The sequence below is a fragment of the Sarcophilus harrisii genome, chromosome 1 (assembly GCF_902635505.1).
Source record: "Sarcophilus harrisii chromosome 1, mSarHar1.11, whole genome shotgun sequence".
In the NCBI taxonomy this organism is placed as follows: Eukaryota; Metazoa; Chordata; class Mammalia; order Dasyuromorphia; family Dasyuridae; genus Sarcophilus; species Sarcophilus harrisii.
Genome location: NC_045426.1, coordinates 560,350,732 through 560,370,577, shown reverse-complemented (window position 1 = coordinate 560,370,577; position 19,846 = coordinate 560,350,732). Strand labels below are relative to the sequence as shown.

The window sequence follows — 19,846 nt, the reverse complement described above, 5'->3', positions numbered from 1 at the left end:
GATCAATTCTGATGGACGTGGCTCTCTTCAACAATAAGATGAACCAAGTCAGTTCCATTTATTCAATTATGAAGAGAATCCAGCTACACCCAGCAAAAGAACTCTGGGAAATGAGTGTGAACCACTACATAGCATTTCCAATCCCTCTATTTTTGTCCGCCTGCATTTTTTATTTCCTTCACAGGTTAAGTGTACATTATTTCAAAGTCTGATTCTTCTTGAGCAGCAAAATAACTGAAATGGACATGTATACATATATGATATTTAATATATACTTTAACATATTTAACATGTATTGATCTACCTGCCATCTGGGGGAGGGGGTGGGGAGGAGGGGAAAAATTGGAATAAAAGATTTTGCAATTATCAATGCTGAAAAATTACCCATGCATATATCTTGTAAATAAAAAGCTATAATAAAAAAAATCCTTCTTGATCCCTTCAGCTACTAAGTGGTCCCCCTCCCCACCAATTACTTTTTATTTACTTTATATATATACATGCTTAATATATACATACATGTTTTACTCTATACAATTAAAGCTCCATGAGAGCAGGAATCTTTCTTTTTTTTTTAATCTTTGTTATCCTCATAGCTTTGCACATAGTAGGGACTTGTTAATTATCTGAGTTTCAGGTGCTAGATTGGGTCCCAAAAGTAGGAGTATTAGTATCTGATGCATTACTCCCAGACTAAGTCTAAAGTACCAACAATCTTTACCCTGTCTCAGCTTGGTGGGAATATGCAGCTAGCATGGAGGGCAATAGACAGAAATGTGGTGGAAATCATTTAACAGCCTGCTTTCAAAAAAAAAAATGACAGATGTACTTTTAACCTTAATTTGAATTAACATTTTTTTCCATTCTATTCTTAAGTCTTGACAATAAAACAATACATCAAACCAAATTTATATGGTTTGTCAGTTTCTTGAAGTATAAATGCTCACACAGCAAATTGAACAACTGACTCAGCAGAGAGTTCAGGAGGCCACAGCATCCTTCCTTCCTTCACCCTTTTTATAGTTCTGTTGCAGTAAGCTGAGACAGCGCAGCAGTAGACTCTAGGGCAGTTGTTTGGTGGAAAAAAGGCTAATATACAATGCTATCCTGACTACTCTAATGATGCATGATTTAGTCATTCAGATAACACTTGGCAATTGTTAAAGAACTCAATAAATATAAGGAGTTATTAATAAATTTTTGGGTTGGTAAAATCATATTATATGAGAATCTCTTCTGTTGAGAGAAAGGATGTTAAGTTCTAAAAGTAAAGAGATCCTTTAGCTAGGAAAGGAAATCACAGGGTCTAAAAAAAAAGGGTAAGAGTCTAGATGAAGTGTGGTGCTAAAACATTTTTAACTTGTTCTGAAAGCAGAATTAACATGCTATAAAGCTGAATAACAACTTAGCTGTTTCTTTTCCAAAAATTTTCACCTCAGCTTATATTGGGAAATTTAATTCTGTAGGAACATACCTTTATAATTGTAATAAAAGTCAATGTGAAGAAAGGATTTGCTTTACAGCTAAGAATGCATCTTTTACAAAAGATGAAAGATAAACATTAGTGGAATTTTTACTTATCTTTATAATAGAATAAACTTTTATTTTATTTTTTAATTTTATTTTTATTATTCTTTCTGTAAGGCAAATATCTGAATATCACTAATGACAAGTAATGGTTAAGAATAATTACAAAATTAATGATAAAACATCCCTTGTATGTCCTTCTAGTATTAAAATATACCCTTGTGAAATGTTTGAATGATACTGAAAACTTCAAAAGATACTCAATATTGTCTGATCTGCAGTTAAACAGTCATAAACAAAAATTTGATTACAAAGTCCCTTAATGTAGTAATTAAAGAAATGATTCACCATTAGAACAAAAGCAGTTAATTATATTCACATTTTCCCCCTATAATCATAAATAAATAATACTTCAACTATCATATCTGAAAAGTACCAGTTAACATTGAAACCACATGGAAAATTTTACTTTATTTGTCTAGAATGAGAGATAAGGAAGCTCTTATAATAATAACAGTGAGATAATTTAAATCATGTTTCCAGTTATGCCAATATGTGTTTTTAAAAATTATTCTGACAAACATTAGCAAATTTAAAAGCAAAGTAAAAAAATTTAGAGAAAAATCCAAAATTAAATACACAGCTTCCACCAAAGAAAAATGTTTTCAGGCATAATCATCAACCTACTAAGTTAGATGTTATGATTTCATTTTTAAAGTAACACTAATAATGAAATGAAAGAACAAAGACTATGTGAAAGAATTTTGAAATTAATGTGGGGAATGCACAGTTATTTTGGCTTTTTTATTTATCAAGCTAATTAGAAATATCAATATTGCTGAAGTCTTCATCTACAAAAATGCAGTGATACCATTTTCCTGATGCTTATAAATCCAGCTTTCCTCAATCTGACATAAAAACTACATATCAAATCTGTCTGAAATTTTTTTGAAAATTTCACTTTTTCTATTAAAATGGGGGGAAAGTATTATTTGTGGACATATGAGTCAGTTATGTTGGTCTAATCTTAAAAAAAAACAATGCACTGAAAATTCATTTTAAACATTCTATTAAGTTTAATTGTCTCCTGCTATTAGGTTGGGGGAGGGGATAATTCTTAAGTACTGACCCAAGTACTGACCCTTGCAATGAAACTTGTCTTTCTGTAATAGCTTATCTCCAACCCCAATTTAATAAATTATATTTCCCTATTGCCAGAATAAAATTCAACTTTTGGAATATTTCATTACAGGGCACTTTAAGTCTCTCAAAATGAAAATTCTTATCCATCAATAAAGCTCCACTGCTTTGATAGCAGCCCTTCACCTAACAGGATATCTCTACTTGTTGGGCATACACAATATATTTTGTCACCATGGATGACAAGTTGTGATGTGACAGCAACAGAGGGCTTACTACAGCTTACCTTGGTCTTTTTTTTTTTTTTTCTGCTAATTCTAATACCATCCATTGACCACAAAGGAAGATAATTTATTTAGACAGTTGTTAGCTATGGGGATGTCACTTTTTCAAAACCAGTGAAGACTTTGAAATAAACCTTCTTTATCTAAAACATCCCTCTTAAAATGATATCTTTTCTTCTCTTCAGACACACACACATATTATACATGTACATGTATGTTTATATGTGAAAGAACACAGATTAGTGTCTACAATGAGGAAGTCAATTCATGAGATCTGCTGTTCAGTGCTCTACTTCTAGAAACAGAAATTTAAATAGTACTTTCATTTAAGCATCACTTAAATAGTACTTCTGTCTTGACAGTGTTCTTAAAGGGTTTGAATTTAGAGGTCTTTCATTTTACACTAGAATTAAAACATTTAACTTTGACAGTTGAAAAATAAAACATCAGGAGTACACAAAATACATTTACTAATGCTGCGATTCAAAAGGATGCCAAAAGTGAGCTGAAAAATGTAAGAGAAGTGAAATAGCACAACTAGTTCAGTGATACTGTCAAAAGAATAACCTGACCTGTCCAATAGCCTAAGTGACTATATGGATTAGTCAGAATGTGAGAGAAGAGGCAACTATATCACAACTGTGCAGCAAATCAAATATTGTCAAATATACATGAAAACATTATACTTGACAGTCAATTCTTAAATACCCACACATGGAGTATTATATGACTTTCCTATTACTGAAAGGAACATTTTTCAGTGATGTTCTACTGGAAAGGGAAGATTTGAATCAGAAGATCTGAATGTGAGTCCTGAGTCATAATTTCTCTGAGTCTCAGGTTTTCTTATCTATGAAATGGGGGCACAGCACTTCACAGTATTATTTTAGAAAATATTTTCTGTGCACCATATAAAATGCCTTATAAATATGAGCTATTATTTTTATCCATGCTAATATGCTTTCCTCCTCCAGTTAAAAACTTAGTAATCATTAGAAAGCCTGGAAACATTAAAAATCTTGAAGATTTCATATTTAATTAGCTAGCTCATCTAAAAAGTAATGTTGCTCGATTTGATTTAGCTTTGAATAATATTTCTCTTACCTATTCTCCACAGTTATTGCTTCATTATGAGGGTAGCTCCAGAACTGAAACATTCCTGATTTACTATTGTTCTGATAACAGAAAATTAGCATTTTAAAAACAGCCAAAATGCAAAACAAAATTAAAACATGTTCTTTAGTTTATGTTGAATATATCTCACCTGTGATCTTTTTTGTGGGTTCTCTGACAAGCTAAGCTCTATCAGTTGTTCTACTGGGATTTCCAAATGATTCTATAAAGCAGAACAACATTTTTTTTAAAAAAGAAAAATATAATGTATCTCAGATTCCTGGCTCATGTTCTATGTCAAGAAATACACAGTAAAACCCTGCAATAGGGTGCTCTTACATACAAATAAATAATCCCTGGTAATTTTAGCAGAAATAATCAACATATGCTGAAAAAAGAATTAGATATGTTTGTTGTCTTAAAACTTTTGTATTAAAAGTGTCAATGAAATATTAACTGTTCAGCCCTAAACAGATCTAAAGTTTACTCTTTTTAAAAACATTTTACTTTTAACATTTTAATCAAAATTAGAAGGATAAAGCATTTTTTACAACCTCAAAATGAATTATTGACAATAATCTCAAACTTTCACAAAATTTACAAGGCTATTTGCTCTTTCCAAAAAATAACTAGGAAATGTTCTCATTTTATTATCAATGCTAACTTCCTTTTCTGGGATTACTGAACCTAATAAAAATATGTTAAATAACATATCAATCAAGTATTAGTTACAATGAGTAGTCTACAGTCTCATTAAATTAAATAATGGTTCTAACATGTAATAATTCTGAAGAACTGAAATTTAAAACAATATACTCTGGGGTAAAAAGATGTCTTAAAATACTACATTACTTAATAAAAATATATTTTATATATTGACATCAAACTTATTTATCCTTACCTTTTTCAGTTTACCTGAAAGAACATGTATGAAAAAATAACAGTTAGTCTTTATATAAGTTTGGTGGTACATTAAAAATAAACCCCCTTTAAAATGAGTTATCTTCCAAGAGAAGTATGAACATCTAGGATTGCTTACCACCTGCTGCACTCTCCCTTCCAGATGGGAGGTTTTTACTTTCAGGAATGAAGACATCTGATTCCAAACTCCAGTGAGGTAAATTCTATAACAATATTTGTTTTAGAATAGACAACGCTAAGTATTAAAGAAGATCAGCTACATTTTCTTAATGCAATTTTTATTATTCACTAAACATTATAATATATAAATTACAACTCTAATAAGCAATAATGCTTCAATTTTTTTCCCTGTGCTTATCATATACATTGTGCTTCACTACTAAAGTTGGGGAACAGACAAATATTGCTATCAATCCGATACAAACCTGAAACACTTGATGCAAGCTTTTAATCCAAAGGAAAGAGATAGGGACTGGACCTGTGATTTCACTGATGTAGAGAACTTCCAGATGAAGAAATTCCTTCTACCAATGCAAATTGGCACCTTCTCTGCAATTTATAGTCTTAAAGAGTTGCCTAGCACACTGAGAGGTTAAATTACTTGCCCAGGGTCACACAGCCAGAATAGGTCAAAGGTGGAACTTGAACCCAGGTCTTCCTAGTTCAGAAGCCAGCTCTCTCTCTCTCCACTATGCAACACTTCCTTTTAAGCCAAAGGAAAACAGGTTTTTAAAGGGGCTAATGTTTTAATTATCACAGATGTATTACAAATAGTTTAATTTCTCTCAATACCTTGGCACTTAATTGCATGTTCATTAAACCTTCTGCATCTGGGGAACCACTATCAGATCTGAGATGTCACAAAATTCTTACCATATTTAAGCCCATTGTTCCCATTATATTCAGCACTGGTCATACCTTTACTAGTACTGGACTCCATAACTGGAGAAAAACTTAGGAAAAACTCAAAAAGAAACTATAAAAGTGATTAGAAAATTAAAGAATAAAGTCCTCAAAAAAGAGTGAAAAAAGACTAAAAACACATGGATCAATTCATTCTAGTGAAAGGAGAAGTATTATGGAAAATTATTTTATTAAGGATTAAGACCAGCTATCCTTTATCTCCACTGAATATAAATGAACTCAGTTTAATTACAAGAAAAAAATGTCCTGACTGAAGAGTTAGTCATGTAACAATGGAATGGTATACTAAATGGACTACAGAATCTCCTCCTCTTTGACTGATTTAAACCCCTTCTTTCCATTTGGGATAATATGGGATTGTGATTATGACTTTTTGAAAGTAACTTTCAATTTAGAGATTTTATTAGTACTTTAACATACTACTCTAACATGTGCTGCAGAAATCATTATGTAAAGGGAAGTTTGTAAACTGTTAATATTAGATGGGAACCTTTTCAACAAAACCCAGTTTTGCTTTCTACTAATAGCCTGAAGACTTGGTTCATCAAGCAACCATCATATTCTATATTATACTGTATCATGTCAACCAGATTGTGTATCTTAAGGGTAGGAATTGCCTTATTATTATTATTATTTTTTGTATACCCCATAGTACTTTGCAGATGGTACTCAGAATTTTTTTTTTATTATTAAGTCCTTTTGTTGTGAAGAGTGAAACAAGAAGAATATTGCCTGAACATATTAGTGAAGTCTTTTCCAAGTAGAAACATATTTAAAGCACAAGAAACTGATTTTACTTGATTTACCAAAACTACCAAGTGAAAATTTGATTACACCTATGAATGAAATTAAAAAAGGATTCTTAAGAATATGATTCAATTCCAGTTGGTAATAAGAACTACTATTCTTACAAAGTATTTTAAATTCCAAATGATATCATACCTCATGAGGGACATTTGAGATAGGAAGATGACTGCCACAGATCCCACCAAACGAGTTTCTTTTCCCCATTATGTTGAAGTTGCTTCTCTGTTTCCTCAAAATCCTCCTATATAAATGCAGGACAGGTACATTTATGTAAGTGTTGTCTTACCCATAAAAGTAAAGCAAAAGTTTCACATTTTCTGTCTAAAAGAGGATAAGGAAGTATCAAGAAATGCCAAGTAACATTGTAAGGAATCAGCCAGTTAAAGAAAATGAATTATAGTAAGGAGATACTTTGAAGTAGCTAGAAGTAGATAAAGATCAGGCTAACCATTCTCCAATTGAAAAATAGTCAAAGGATATAAACAGACAATTCTCAGATGAAGAAATTGAAACTATTTCTAGTCATATGAAAAGATGCTCCAAGTCATTATTAATCAGAGAAATGCAAATTAAGACAACTCTAAGATACCACTACACACCTGTCAGATTGGCTAAGATGACAGGAAAAATAATGATGATTGTTGGAGGGATGCGGAAAACTGGGACATTGATGCATTGTTGGTGGAGTTGTGAACAATCCAACCATTTTGGAGAGTAGTTTGGAACTATGCTCAAAAGTTATCAAACTGTGCATACCCTTTGATCCAGCAGTGTTACTACTGGGCTTATATCCCAAAGAGATTATAAAGAAGGAAAGGGACCTGTATGTGCACGAATGTTTGTGGCAGCCCTTTTGTAGTGGCTAAAAACTGAAACTGAATGGATGTCCATCAGTTGGACAATGGCTGAATAAATTGTGGTATATGAATATTATGGAATATTACTGTTCTGTAAGAAATGACCAACAAGATAATTTCAGAAAGGCCTGGAGAGACTTACACGAACTGATGCTGAGTGAAATGAGCAGGACCAGGAGATCATTATATACTTCAACAACAATACTATATGATGACCAGTTCTGATGGACCAGGCCATCCTCAGCAACAGATCAACCAAATCATTTCTAATGGAGCAGTAATGAACTGAACCAGCTATGCCCAGAAAAAGAACTCTGAGAGATGACTAAAAACCATTACATTGAATTCCCAATCCCTATATTTATGCCCACCTGCATTTTTGATTTCCTTCGCAAGCCAATTGTACAATATTTCAGAGTCTGATTCTTTTTGTACAACAAAATAACGTTTTGGTCATGTATACTTATTGTGTATCTAATTTATATTTTAACATATTTAACATCTACTGGTCATCCTGCCATCTAGGGAGGGTGGGGGTAAGAGGTGAAAATTGGAACAAGAGGTTTGGCAATTGTTAATGCTGTAAAGTTACCCATGCATATATCCTGTAAATAAAAGGCTATTAAATTTAAAAAAAAAAAAAAAGATCAGACTAACAAGAAATCAAAAGAGGAAAGTGAGAGAAGATAAATTCTAGAAAAAGTAAAACAAGGCGAATTATTTGGAATTAATAAAAGTCATGGGCTTTCCTTTACTAAAGTCCATTATGATCTACATATGTCCTAGACTTAGAAACAGGGCAGGCAGCACATACTCAATGCAAAATGAGGAGTACTAAAGATCTACCCACCTAAAAATCTCTACCCTTTTAAAATTCTAATAAAGTACAATTTTGTTTAAACTCTCATGCACTTATATCTATTTTGTAATTTATTACCTCTAAAGTAATCTTGCTACTCAACTGTTCCTGTTAGAAAGTTGGTTAAAAAAAAGAGGGGGTTGTGTGGAGAAACAGTGAATCCCTTTGTTGGTGCAGTGAGCACCAGTCCTGAAGCCAGGAAGATTTTCGTTCAAATCTGGCCTCATCTATTTAACACTTCCTAGCTGTGTGACCCCCCTGGGCAAGTCACTTAACCCCAGTTGCCTCAGCAAAAAAGAAAAAAGTTGTTTAAAAAAAAGTGTTGTTTGTTTAAAAAAAAGGGCCATTTTATTCATACCTCACATGCACTTATATCTATTTTGTATTATGGTAATCTGTTACCTCCTAGGTTGTATCTCCTATTACACTGTCCCTGTTAGTTTAAAAAAAAAAAAAAAAAAAAAAAAGCAATTTTGTTTACACCTTGAATGCACTTATATCTATTTTGTATTATGATAATTTATCTGCTAGATTGTAATCTCCCTACTAAACAGTTAGTTTAAACAAATCCTTGTTAGATAGTTGACAAAAGTGGTTTTGCTCATCTTTTAGATGAGGAAGCTAAGGATCGGAGGGGGAAAGCACTCATGTGTCAGGGTGACACGCGCAGCTAGTATAACCATACACGGTTGGCCATAAATGGAGAAGATAATTCAGATTTCCTGGCTCCGCCTTTAGCATTACAGGACCCAGCTTTTTTACTCTGTCTCTCTGCCCTCTTCAGCTGTCTTTCTCCGACCTAGGGCGACGGGAGCACAGGAGCCACTGCGTAAATGTCTGGCTGGAGGGATGCGCCAGAAACCCCAGCCTCCTTCGGCGCTACAAGATTGCGGAGGCACCGCGAGCACGGCGCTGGAAGCTGGGGAGGCCTTTGGAGACCAGGAGCTGGAGTAGGCGAAGTGTTGTGGGTGTATCAGCGTCACCCAGCGCCCCCCGCAGGGCCCCAGGGCGGGCTCCCAGGGCTGGGAATGCGGGAAACGAAGGATGAGGGAGGGGGGAGGGGAGGCTTGGAGACTTGAGGACCGGAGCTGGGGCCTTGGGCACAAAGGCCCAGAGGAAATGGTCCGGGGCAATGGGGCTGCGGCCTGGGGGAGGTGAGAACTCTAGCGGGAGCAAAGGCGGGGCATCAGAGACTGTCGTCCCACCTCCTAGAGTTGCCCCTTTCGGGCGGGCGGGGGGAGGGGCAGTGATCCTCCCTTCCCCCCCCCCCCCCGAGGGTGGAGCGGAAGCACCCAGGCAGGAGGCTGCTTGAGAAATGAAGGACAGGAGAGGCCTCGGAAGGCCCTGCTCCCTCGGCAGGTGTTGGGCGCGAAGCGGGGAGGGGGAAGATCGGGAGGCGGGAGTGGGGATTTGCCGGGGCCGGCCCGCTTACCCCACGGCGCCCTGGGCCCACGTGCCGTCCCGCTCTTCCTTGGCTGCTCCTCTCCCCGCCTGGACGCTGGCCTCTTCCAGGTGCAGTAGGAAGGCCCGGGAACAGAAGCCCGGGCCGGCCACGCTGAGGGAGCAGGGCGGGGAGGTGCACAGGGCTGCATCGCCATTGATGGACATGTGGGCCCCACAGCCCGGCGCGGTCGAGGGCGCCGGGCCGGACCGCGGGCCTGGGGAAGTGACCCCTGGCCGGTGACGCGGCGGCTGCGGCAGCGGCGGCTCCCCCCGAGGGGTTTCCTGGGTCCGGGTCGCTAGGCAACTACAATTGCCTCCGGCCTCCTCCTCCTCAGGGGCCCCGTTCCACCAGCACGGGGAGCATTCCCGGGGCCGGAACCTGGACCCCGAGCCGGGAGGGGTCCTCACGACCGCCTCGGGAGATGGGCGGAGCCGGGGGGAGGAGGATGTCGGCCTGCGGCCCCGAGCAGCCTCGGTTTCCCATTTCTGCAGCTTGTCGGCAGCGCGTCTCCTGGAGGGCGGTCTCGAGGGCTCGAGGGGGCTGGGGAGGCCCCACACCTCTAGTGGAGGCGGGCGCCCTGGCGGGGTGCCAGGGCCTCTGAAGGGCATCCGGGCCCCTGCCGACTGCCCGCGAGCCAGCTCTGCTGACCGAGAGCCTCGGCTGGCACCCAGGGACCCGTTGCTCCTGGCCCTAGGCTGCTCTGCCAGTCTGTGGAAGCCTGGTCACAATGACTGCCGGTTCTGAGTGGGCGCCCAATCTCCACGTGCTCCCGGGCCCCTCCAGCTTCCGAAGCACGGGCTCCGTGTCACTTTTGGCTTTCCAGTCACCGCGCGCCCCCGAGGCGAGAGGAAGGGCTCTCGGTGTCTTCCAGCCCCAGCCCCGTTCTCCTGGCTGTGCCGGGTCAACGAGTGCTCCCCCGTCGCGGTACTCCCAGTCACTGCCCGTTCCCCCCCGACACATGCTCCCCCCAGTCGCTAGGTGCTCCCCATCACTCCTCTCAGCAGCCTCCGGGATGCTTCCAGCTGCCGCCCGCTTTCGGCAATTCAGCCTTCAGCAACTTGACGCTCCCAGTCACTCAGCTCCCAGTATTATGCTGTCAGGCGTCCTTCTCCCTGCTAGGTGGCAAAGCTGCTGCTGCTACAGGGCTGGGGGCGGGGTTCAGACCACCTGATCAGGTTCAAATCCAACTCAAGAGTGCCTTTGCTCCCTGAGTCTGCCTCAGTTTCCTCAGCTTCCTAAACGGAGTGCGTAGTAACACCTCCCTCCCTCCTCTGCATCTAGCTGCCATCTAGCTACCCATAGAATAATACCAGCGCTCTACTTCCAGCTATTCTTTCCCCACTAATGATACTTTCCTGTCATCTCGTGCTTCTTGCTTTCAGGGATGACACTGTTTCCACATTACTAATTTTCCAGTGATTCTATTCCCAGAGAATAAAACTCTTAGTTTCTTCTCAGTGATTGTACTTCCAGGTGGTACTTCCATTTTCATCATGAAATGCTAAGTTTTATAGATGATATTACTCAGTTAAGGTTCCTGTCAAGCGTTCTTTAAGCTTGTCTTTTCCTTCCACTGGTTCTTGATGTTTTTATAAGGTAATAATGCCTCATAATCCTCTAGCATTAAACAATTTCATATTCTAAAAATCTTTTTATTATAAACCTGACAAACATGAACAATATTGCCTTAAAAAAAGAACAGGAAAAGTGTGTCAATATGTGACACTAAATACTTAAAGGTTTTAAATGTTATTTTTGTTTTTATTCTGGATATAACAAGTGCCCCCCAAATGATCATTTTACTATACAAAGTGTAGTAGAAAAAGATTTTATATGTGAAAATGCAAACCTTTATTACATAAAACTTGCTTTAACAAAGTATATGATAACATGTAACTTTAAAGTTCTTCTTGCCTAGGTTTCTTTGGGCTTTTTTTTTTCTATTTTGTGTATTTTTAAATAGCTTCTATAATTCTCATTTTTTTCTTTAATTTTGGCAGTAAAACATTTTTTCTAGTATGCCCTCTCCCAACCAAATACAGCTCTTACTCCCAAATGAATAAAACATAATCTTTATAACCAATCAACAGCCAAGAAAAATAAAGCTACACTTGCTGTGTCCAAAGATGTCTCATATACCCTGAGTCTATCATATGTCAGAAATGTGTAGAATGGTCATTGTACTTATCATAACTCTGAAGTCTTTCAATTTTTTTTTTCCTTTACCATGTTACTATGCAAATTATTTTCCTGGTTCTGCTCTATTCACTGTGTATTAGTTCATAATCTTTCCAGGTTTCTTTAAAAGGATCCTTTGATTGTTTCAAATTATTGAATTAGTATTTCATGAGGTGTTCAAGGACTACTAGTATTTCGGTTGTGAGAGAAGCTTGCCAGCTTCTTTTCAGGCCTCCTCATCTGCCTTTAGTGTCTACCTAGCATAATTCTCACCTAAGGCTCCAAGAAGTTGTAGCATGTGCAGTGTTTCCACTCCAGTAAGTTATCTTGGCAGACAGGCCAGACAAAGTTAAAAGTAACAAAAGACCTCAAAACCATTGACGAGATAGGGAGGTATCTATCCCAAGCATGTGAAGATTTCCCTGGTGGAATGGGGAGACGAGAACAATTTGTTCCAAGGGCCATGAAGCAGGTGCTGTGGAGCACTCAGAGGTTGATCAGAAATTGAAGATGCCAAATTCATCCACTACATCTCAGGCCATCACAAGTTGTCTTGACTTTTATCCTGCTACTGGACTTCGATGACTCTGGAAGAGAGAGTGAGGCTGACAATTCTGTGTAATATTGCCTCATTTAAATTAAATTCATGCATGAGTCAAAACATCACCCAATGATGCCTTTGGTTTTCTTTGAAAATGAAGGATACAGATTAGCTAAGATGACGAGAAAACATAATAATACATTGTTGGTGGAGGTGTAAACTGATCCAGCCATTTTGGAGAGCAATTTGGAACTATGCCCAAAGGGCTATCTATGCACACCCTTTGACCCAGCAGTGTTTCTACTGAGCTTATATCCCAAAGAGATCTTAAAGGAGGGAAAGGGACCCACATGAGCAAAAATGTTTGTGGCAGGTCTCTTTGTAGTGGCTAGAAACTGGAAATTGAATGGATGCCCATCATTTAGGGAATGGCTAATTAAGTTATGGATATATAAATGTAAAACAATATTATTGTTCTTTGAGACATGACAAGCAGTTTGATTTCAGAAAAGCCTGGAAAGGCTTCTTAAATGAATGGAAGCTCAGTGAAGTGAGTAGAACCAAGAGAACATTATATACAGTCATAAAATTATGTGATGATCAGCTGTGGTGGACTTGGCTCTTTTCAACAATGAGGTGATTCAAGGCACTTTCAATATATTGACTTGTGATGAAAAATGCCATTTGCATCCAGAGAGAGAACTATGGAGACTTTAATTGAAAAAAATTAACTCAAACAAAAGAATGAAATGTCATTGAAAATTATTATGCGATCTGGTTTCTACTTCCCTCAAATAAAATCCTTTAAAAACTCTAAAAATAATAATTTTAATTAGTCTCATGTATTTTGGATATTAGATCTTTATCAGAAAAATTATTGCAAATATTTTCCCAGTTGTCTCCTACTTATAATAATAATTCCATTGTTTGTATAAAAACTTTTCAGTTTTATGTGATATAATTTGTTCCAATTTATATTCTATGATCTTCTCTATTCCTTGCTTAGTCATGAATGTTTTCTTATCCATAGTTGTAAAGGGCATTTTCTTCTTCAGTCTTACATTATTTTTTCTAATTATATGAGCTTTTATATCTAGTTTATGCATTTATTTGGAGTTTTTTTGTGGTATGTGGTGTGAAGTGTTAGTCTAAAACCTTTTTTTTTCTCAAACTGTTTTTCTAGTTTTCCCAGAAGTTTTGTTAAAGCTAATCTCTACCCTAGAAGTTGAGAACTTTAGGTTTCCTAACATTTTGGTACTGTGTTCATTTGCTTCTATGTGCTAAATACTTAATCTACTTCACATATTAATTTTTTCATGTTTTAATTGATACCAATAGTTTTGATAAATAACATTTTTTTATATATAGTTTGAAATCTGATCTCTTCCTTCCTATTGTTTTCATTATTTTCCTTGAATTTTGAATTTGTCCTTCCAAATGGATTTGTCATTTTTCCTCGCTTTCTAAAATAATTCTTTCATAATTTGATTGAAAATTAATTTAGGTTAAATGAATTAATTTAGGTAGCATTATCATTTTTAATATTGTCATTAATTGTTAGCAATAAATACATCTCTACTTACTGAAATGTCTATTTATATTGTTTTTCATAATTGTTTTCTTAGAATTCTTATGCAAATTTCAGTAAATGGATTCCTAAATATTATATGTTCTCTAGTAATTTTGAAGGTTATTTATCTTTATCTTTCTTCTGGACTCAATCAAGAGCACAATCAAGTGTAATGAGCACTGAACAAGTATCAAGTGCTAAAGCATTTTTTTTCCTCATAGAAATACTTTGAATGCCAAATTTGAAAAGTATAGAAATAGACAAGTGCTGAAGTACTACTATATTTAACAAGTGAAAAGATTTAAGTTTTTGAAAAAGTATCAAGTGCTAAAGCATTTTTTTTCCTCATAGAAATACTTTGAATGCCAAATTTGAAAAGTATAGAAATAGACAAGTGCTGAAGTACTACTATATTTAACAAGTGAAAAGATTTAAGTTTTTGAAATAAAAATGCGCTATTTGGCAAAAATTGTTGGGGAAACTGGAAAGTAGTATGGCAAAAAAACGGGTATAGGTCAATTTCTTGCACCATTTACCAAGATAAGGCCAAAATTGATATATGACCTAAATATAAAGAGAAATTTTAAAAGAAATTAGAAGAACATGAAACATATTACTTATCAGAGTTATGGGTAGCCAAAACAACAACTAGAGAGCCGAAGAAGAGAATGATTAAAAAAAAATCTACAAGCAAAGCCTCAAAAATAAAATGCAGCCTGGACATAAAATCAATAAAAATTTCTAGAAAAGTTAAAATAAGAATTAAAAATAGCTAAAATTATTTTTAAAACCAAATGAGAAGAGTAGAGAAATCATGAGAAAAGAAACAAGAACTAGAGGAGAGAGAATAAAATAGGATTAAAATGGCTTAGAAAAAGTTACAAAACTTTAGGAAAGAAAATAACTCCTTGAACATTAAAGTAGTCAAATGAGAGCTAATATGGCAATAAAAAATAATAAAAAAAATCAAAAGATTGAAAAAATAGAATAAAATATGAACTATATCATAAGATAAACAATAGATTTTTGAAAACAAATCAAGAATAGATCATTTAAGAATCATTAAACTATCTGAATACCCTGAACAAAAAATGAGTCTAGATGTCACATTCCAAGAAATCATAAAAGAAAATTGCTCAGTTATCTTAGAACCAGAAATCAAAGTAGACATTAAAATAATACATTTGTCACCCCTTGAAAGAAATGCCAAAATAAAAGCTATGAATATTTAGTTCAAATCCAGAGACTCTAAATATTAAAGAAAATAAAAAATATTAAAAGCAGCTAACTGCGCGCCCCCCCCCAACAAATTGAAATACCATAGTAAAGATCATATGCCAAAGGAGCAAAAAAACTTGGAATATATTTAAGAAGTCAAAGAATCTAGGCTTACTACCAAGAATAATGTACCCAGTAAAACTGAGATAATATTATATTGTGGGGAAATGGAATTTTAATGGAATAGAAGGCTTCTAAACAGTCCTGATAAAAAGGTCACAACTGGATAGAAAATGTGACCTACAAACTAGAAGTCAAGTGAAGCCTTTAGAAAGGTAATTATCAGTCCTTAATTAGAAGGGAATACATAAGGTTATGCTGTTTATCTTCTTATACAAGGAGATGATACTTGTTCCCCATTGGAACTTGATCATCACCAGGAATTTATCATTATAAAAACTCTAATTAGAAGGCTTAGAGGCAGCTACATTATACTGGATAGAGCACTGGCCCTGGAGTCAGGAGAAGACTTGAGGGTGATGCTGTTATATTTTGATGTCCTCAAAAGAAAAATGGAAAGGACAGAAAAGAGGAATACAGAGAGGAGGGAAATAGAAGAAGAAAGTGGAAGATTATCTTATAAATGGAATACATAAGTAGTTTATAAAACAAAAAGGAGAAAGCAAGTGAAGCTTGATGAGTAAGTTCTCATCCAAACTGGTCAAAGGAAAAAATATACATTTAGCTAGTAACATAAATACTGTTATCCAACAGGAAAATCAGTGAGAAAGGGGTTAGAGAAAAATGGAAAGGGAAGGAGGGTAAATTGAGGGGGTTGACATTAGTTAAAAGCAAAACAAACTTTTAAAACGGTAACCAAGAAAAAAAAGAAAAGTATAACAGGATAAAATGGAGGGAAATATACACTTAGCAATCATAATTGTGAATAAAATTAGATGAAGATAGCAGAATGGATTAGAAACCAGAACCCAAAAATAAGTTTACAAGAAACATTTGAAACAGAAATACAGAGTTAAATAACTAAATAAAAGAAATACAGTTAAATAAAGAGCTTAAATAAAGTTAAATAAAGAACAGAGCTAAATTATGTTAAATAAGAATAGAATCTATTATGCTTCAGGTGAAATCAAAAAGGCAGAAGGAGAAATCATGATGTCAGACAAAGCAGAAACAAAAATAAACCTAACTAAAAGAGACAAACAGGGAAAGTTACCAAACAAGCAGTTAAAAGTGATCAGATTGTAGACATCTCAAGTTAAGATGGAGAAGTAGAGGCAGGAACTCACCTAATCTCTCCCCAAAGAGTTCTACATTCCTTTAAATAATTAAACAAATTTTAGAGCATCAGAACATTCCCAAAAGATGGAGTAAAACATTTTTCAATTGTAGGCAACAGAAAGTCAGCAGAGGGAGTCTGTAACACCAATTAGGAGTCTAGCATACAGTCTTGGTGCTGGATACCTCAGTGCAGCCTTGGCCCCAGCCCTAGCCCTAACCCCCTGCCAATAAAGCAAGAACAGGTCTAGGGACCTCTGAATCATCAGCAGTCCTGGTGACTTCCAGACTTCTCAGCTCAGAAACACCAAAGAGAACCTGGGTAGAAAAGGTCTATAGCAACAGAGCAGGAGTCTAGTGAAATCCCAGTGCGGGTGCCAGAGTAGACTCCTAGCCCTAGTCCCGGCTTCAGCTTCAGACAGCCAAGCAGAGACACTCCTCAGGGCTCCATGGTCAGGTTTCTGGAAGGATCTCTGAAAAAAGCTGCACAAAACCTTTGAAGCTTGAGACAGCATACTCTCCATCCTGGAAACAGAGCCCTACTTTGACAGGGAGCCATCATAAGCCAGAAAAATGAGGAGACAACAACAACAAAAAAGTTTCTGACATAGAAAGTTACTATGGTGACAAGGAAGATCAAAGTACACACTGAGAAGAAGCTAACATAGTCAAAGCTCCTACATCCAAAGCCTCCAAGAAAAATAAGAATTGGTATCAAACTATGGAAGAGCTCAAAAAATTTTTGAAAATCAGTAAGAGAGATAGAGGAAAAAATAGGAAAGAATTAGAATGGTGCAAAAGAAAATGCAAGTTGCAGCTAGGTGGTGATGTGACTAGAGCACCAGCCCTGAAGTCAGGAGGACCTGAGTTCAAATTTAAACTCAGACACTTAACACTTCCTAACTGTGTGATCCTGGGCAAGTCACTTAACCCCAATTGCTTCAGCAAAAAAAAAAAAAAGGGAGATGCAAAAAAACTAATGAGGAGAAGAATGCCTTTAAAAAACAAAATTGACCAATTGGGAAAGGAGGTACAAAAGCTCACTGAGGAAAATAATTTCTTAAAAATTAGAATTGAACAAATGGAAGCTAATGACTTTGTGAGAAATCAAAGCAAAACCAAAAAAAAAAATAGAAAAAAGATGTGAAATATCTTCTTGGAAAAACAACTGACCTGGAAAATAGATTCAGGAGAGAGAATTTAAAAATTATTGATCTATCTGAAAGTCATGTTCAAAAAGAAAAGAAAGCACCTGAACATCATCTTTCAAGAAATTATCAAGAAAAATTGTCCTGATAATCTAGAAACAGAAGATAAATAGAAATTGAAAGAATTCATGAATCCTGAAAGAGATACCAAAATAAAAACTCACAGGAGTATTATAGCCAAATTCCAAAACTCCCAAATTAAGTAGAAAATATTGCAAGCATCCAGAAAGAAACAATTCAAGTATAGAGGCACAGTCAAGATAACACAAGATTTAGCAGCTTCTATTTTAAAAGACCCGAGGGAGTATTCCAATATAATATTCTGAAGCCCAGTGGATTATAACCTATAGTCACCGACCTAGCAAAACTGAATATAATCCTTCAGGGGAAAAGTGGAGATTCAATGAAATAGAGGATTTTCAGGCATTTACGATCAGGGTTTAATGGCAAATTTGATTTTCAAATATAGGACTCAGGAGAAGCTTTAGAGGGTAATCAGGAAAGTGATATCACTTGATTTAATTGGGACTTGATTTAGGGTTTACATTCTTACATGGGAGGATGATACTTGTAACACATTAGAACTTTCTCATGATTATGACAGTTTGAAGGAGCATATATAGATAAGAGAGCACAGGTATGAGTTGAACATGAAGTTGAATTTTCAAAAAAATCATGAAATTGAGGGGTGAGAGAGGAATGTACTGGAAGAAAGGTAAAAGGAAAAGTGGAATGGTGTAAGTCATCTGCCATAAAAAAAAAAAGACAAGAAAAAAGTTTTTATAGTGGAGGAAGAAAAAGAGAAGGGAGGGTAAGTGAGTGAATCTTATTTTCATCAGAATTACTCAAAGAGGAAATAACAAAGACACTCAATGTGAGCATAAAAAACTATTTTACCCTGCAGGAAAATAGGAAGGGAATGGGATATGGAAATGGAAAGAGAGTAATAAAAGAGAGGGCATATTGGGAGAAGGAGTGGTCAGTAGCAAAATGCTTTTGAGGATGGATAGCACAAAAGGAGAGAGAATAGAATTGAGAGGATATAGTTAAGTATTAAAAAGAATTTTGAAGCAAGTTTCTCTGATAAGGTCTTATTTCTCAAACATAAGGGGGACTGAGTCAAATTTATAAAAAAAATAAGAACCATGCCTCAAATGATTAAAAGATATGTTCTGCGCCCAAAGGGTTATAAATTTGTGCCTATTCTTTGACCTAACAATACCACTACTAGGCGTGAATATCAAAAGAGATTTTTAAAAATTAAATGGAAAAGAACCTATATGTACAAACATTTTTGAGATAGTTCTTCTCAGGGCAAAAAAGGTTATAAATTAAAGGAATGCCCATCAATTGGGGAATGGCTAAATAAACTGGGATATGTAATTGTTATAGAATAGAATATTATTGTTCTATGAGAAATGATGAGCTGGATGCTCTCAGAAAAAAATTAAATCTGGAAAGTTCTCTATAAATTAAAGCAAAGTGAAATGTACTGTATATTAAGTAATAGTAATGTTCTGGGATAACTAACTGTAAATGACTTTGCTATTCTTGGCACTACAATGATCTATGACTCCTCTGAAGAACTTATAATAAAAAATCCTATCCATTCCCAGAGAAGAAACTGATTGTGTCTGAATACAGACTGAAGCATTCTCTCTCTCCTCTCTCCTTTTCCCTCTCTCCCCTCTTTCTCCTGTCTTCTCTCTCTCTCTCTCTCTCTCTCTCTCTCTCTCTCTCTCTCTCTCTTTAATTAGGGTGGGAAATCTATGTTTTCTTTCATAGCATGACTTTTATGGAAGTATTCTGCATAACTTCATATGTAATTTCTTAAAGGGGGTTGTGATAAAGATAAAAGAGAATCTGCAACTGAAAAGTTTTAAAAATAAATGTAAAAATTGTTTTAAATGTAACTGGGGAAAATATTAAATAAATTAAAATGATTATAGACAATATAAA

General features: G+C 36.2%; 1 protein-coding gene across 5 annotated transcripts in view; it reads right to left on the bottom strand.

Annotated features, from left to right (window-relative positions):
• Positions 1-19,846, bottom strand: part of FAM217A (family with sequence similarity 217 member A) — a 60,437-nt gene that overhangs the window by 24,596 nt on the left and 15,995 nt on the right. For 3 of the 5 annotated variants that reach the window (XM_031946924.1, XM_023496365.2, XM_031946925.1), the window contains 5 exons: positions 6,852-6,957; positions 5,104-5,188; positions 4,966-4,979; positions 4,216-4,287; positions 4,056-4,126 (listed from right to left, as the gene is read on the bottom strand). In XM_031946924.1, coding sequence (XP_031802784.1) covers positions 4,056-4,126; positions 4,216-4,287; positions 4,966-4,979; positions 5,104-5,188; positions 6,852-6,957 — 348 coding nt within the window. Of the gene's footprint in view, positions 1-4,055; positions 4,127-4,215; positions 4,288-4,965; positions 4,980-5,103; positions 5,189-6,851; positions 6,958-9,864; positions 10,558-19,846 lie in introns of those variants that run through there. The other 2 variants (XM_031946926.1, XM_031946923.1) reach the window with 1 other exon arrangement.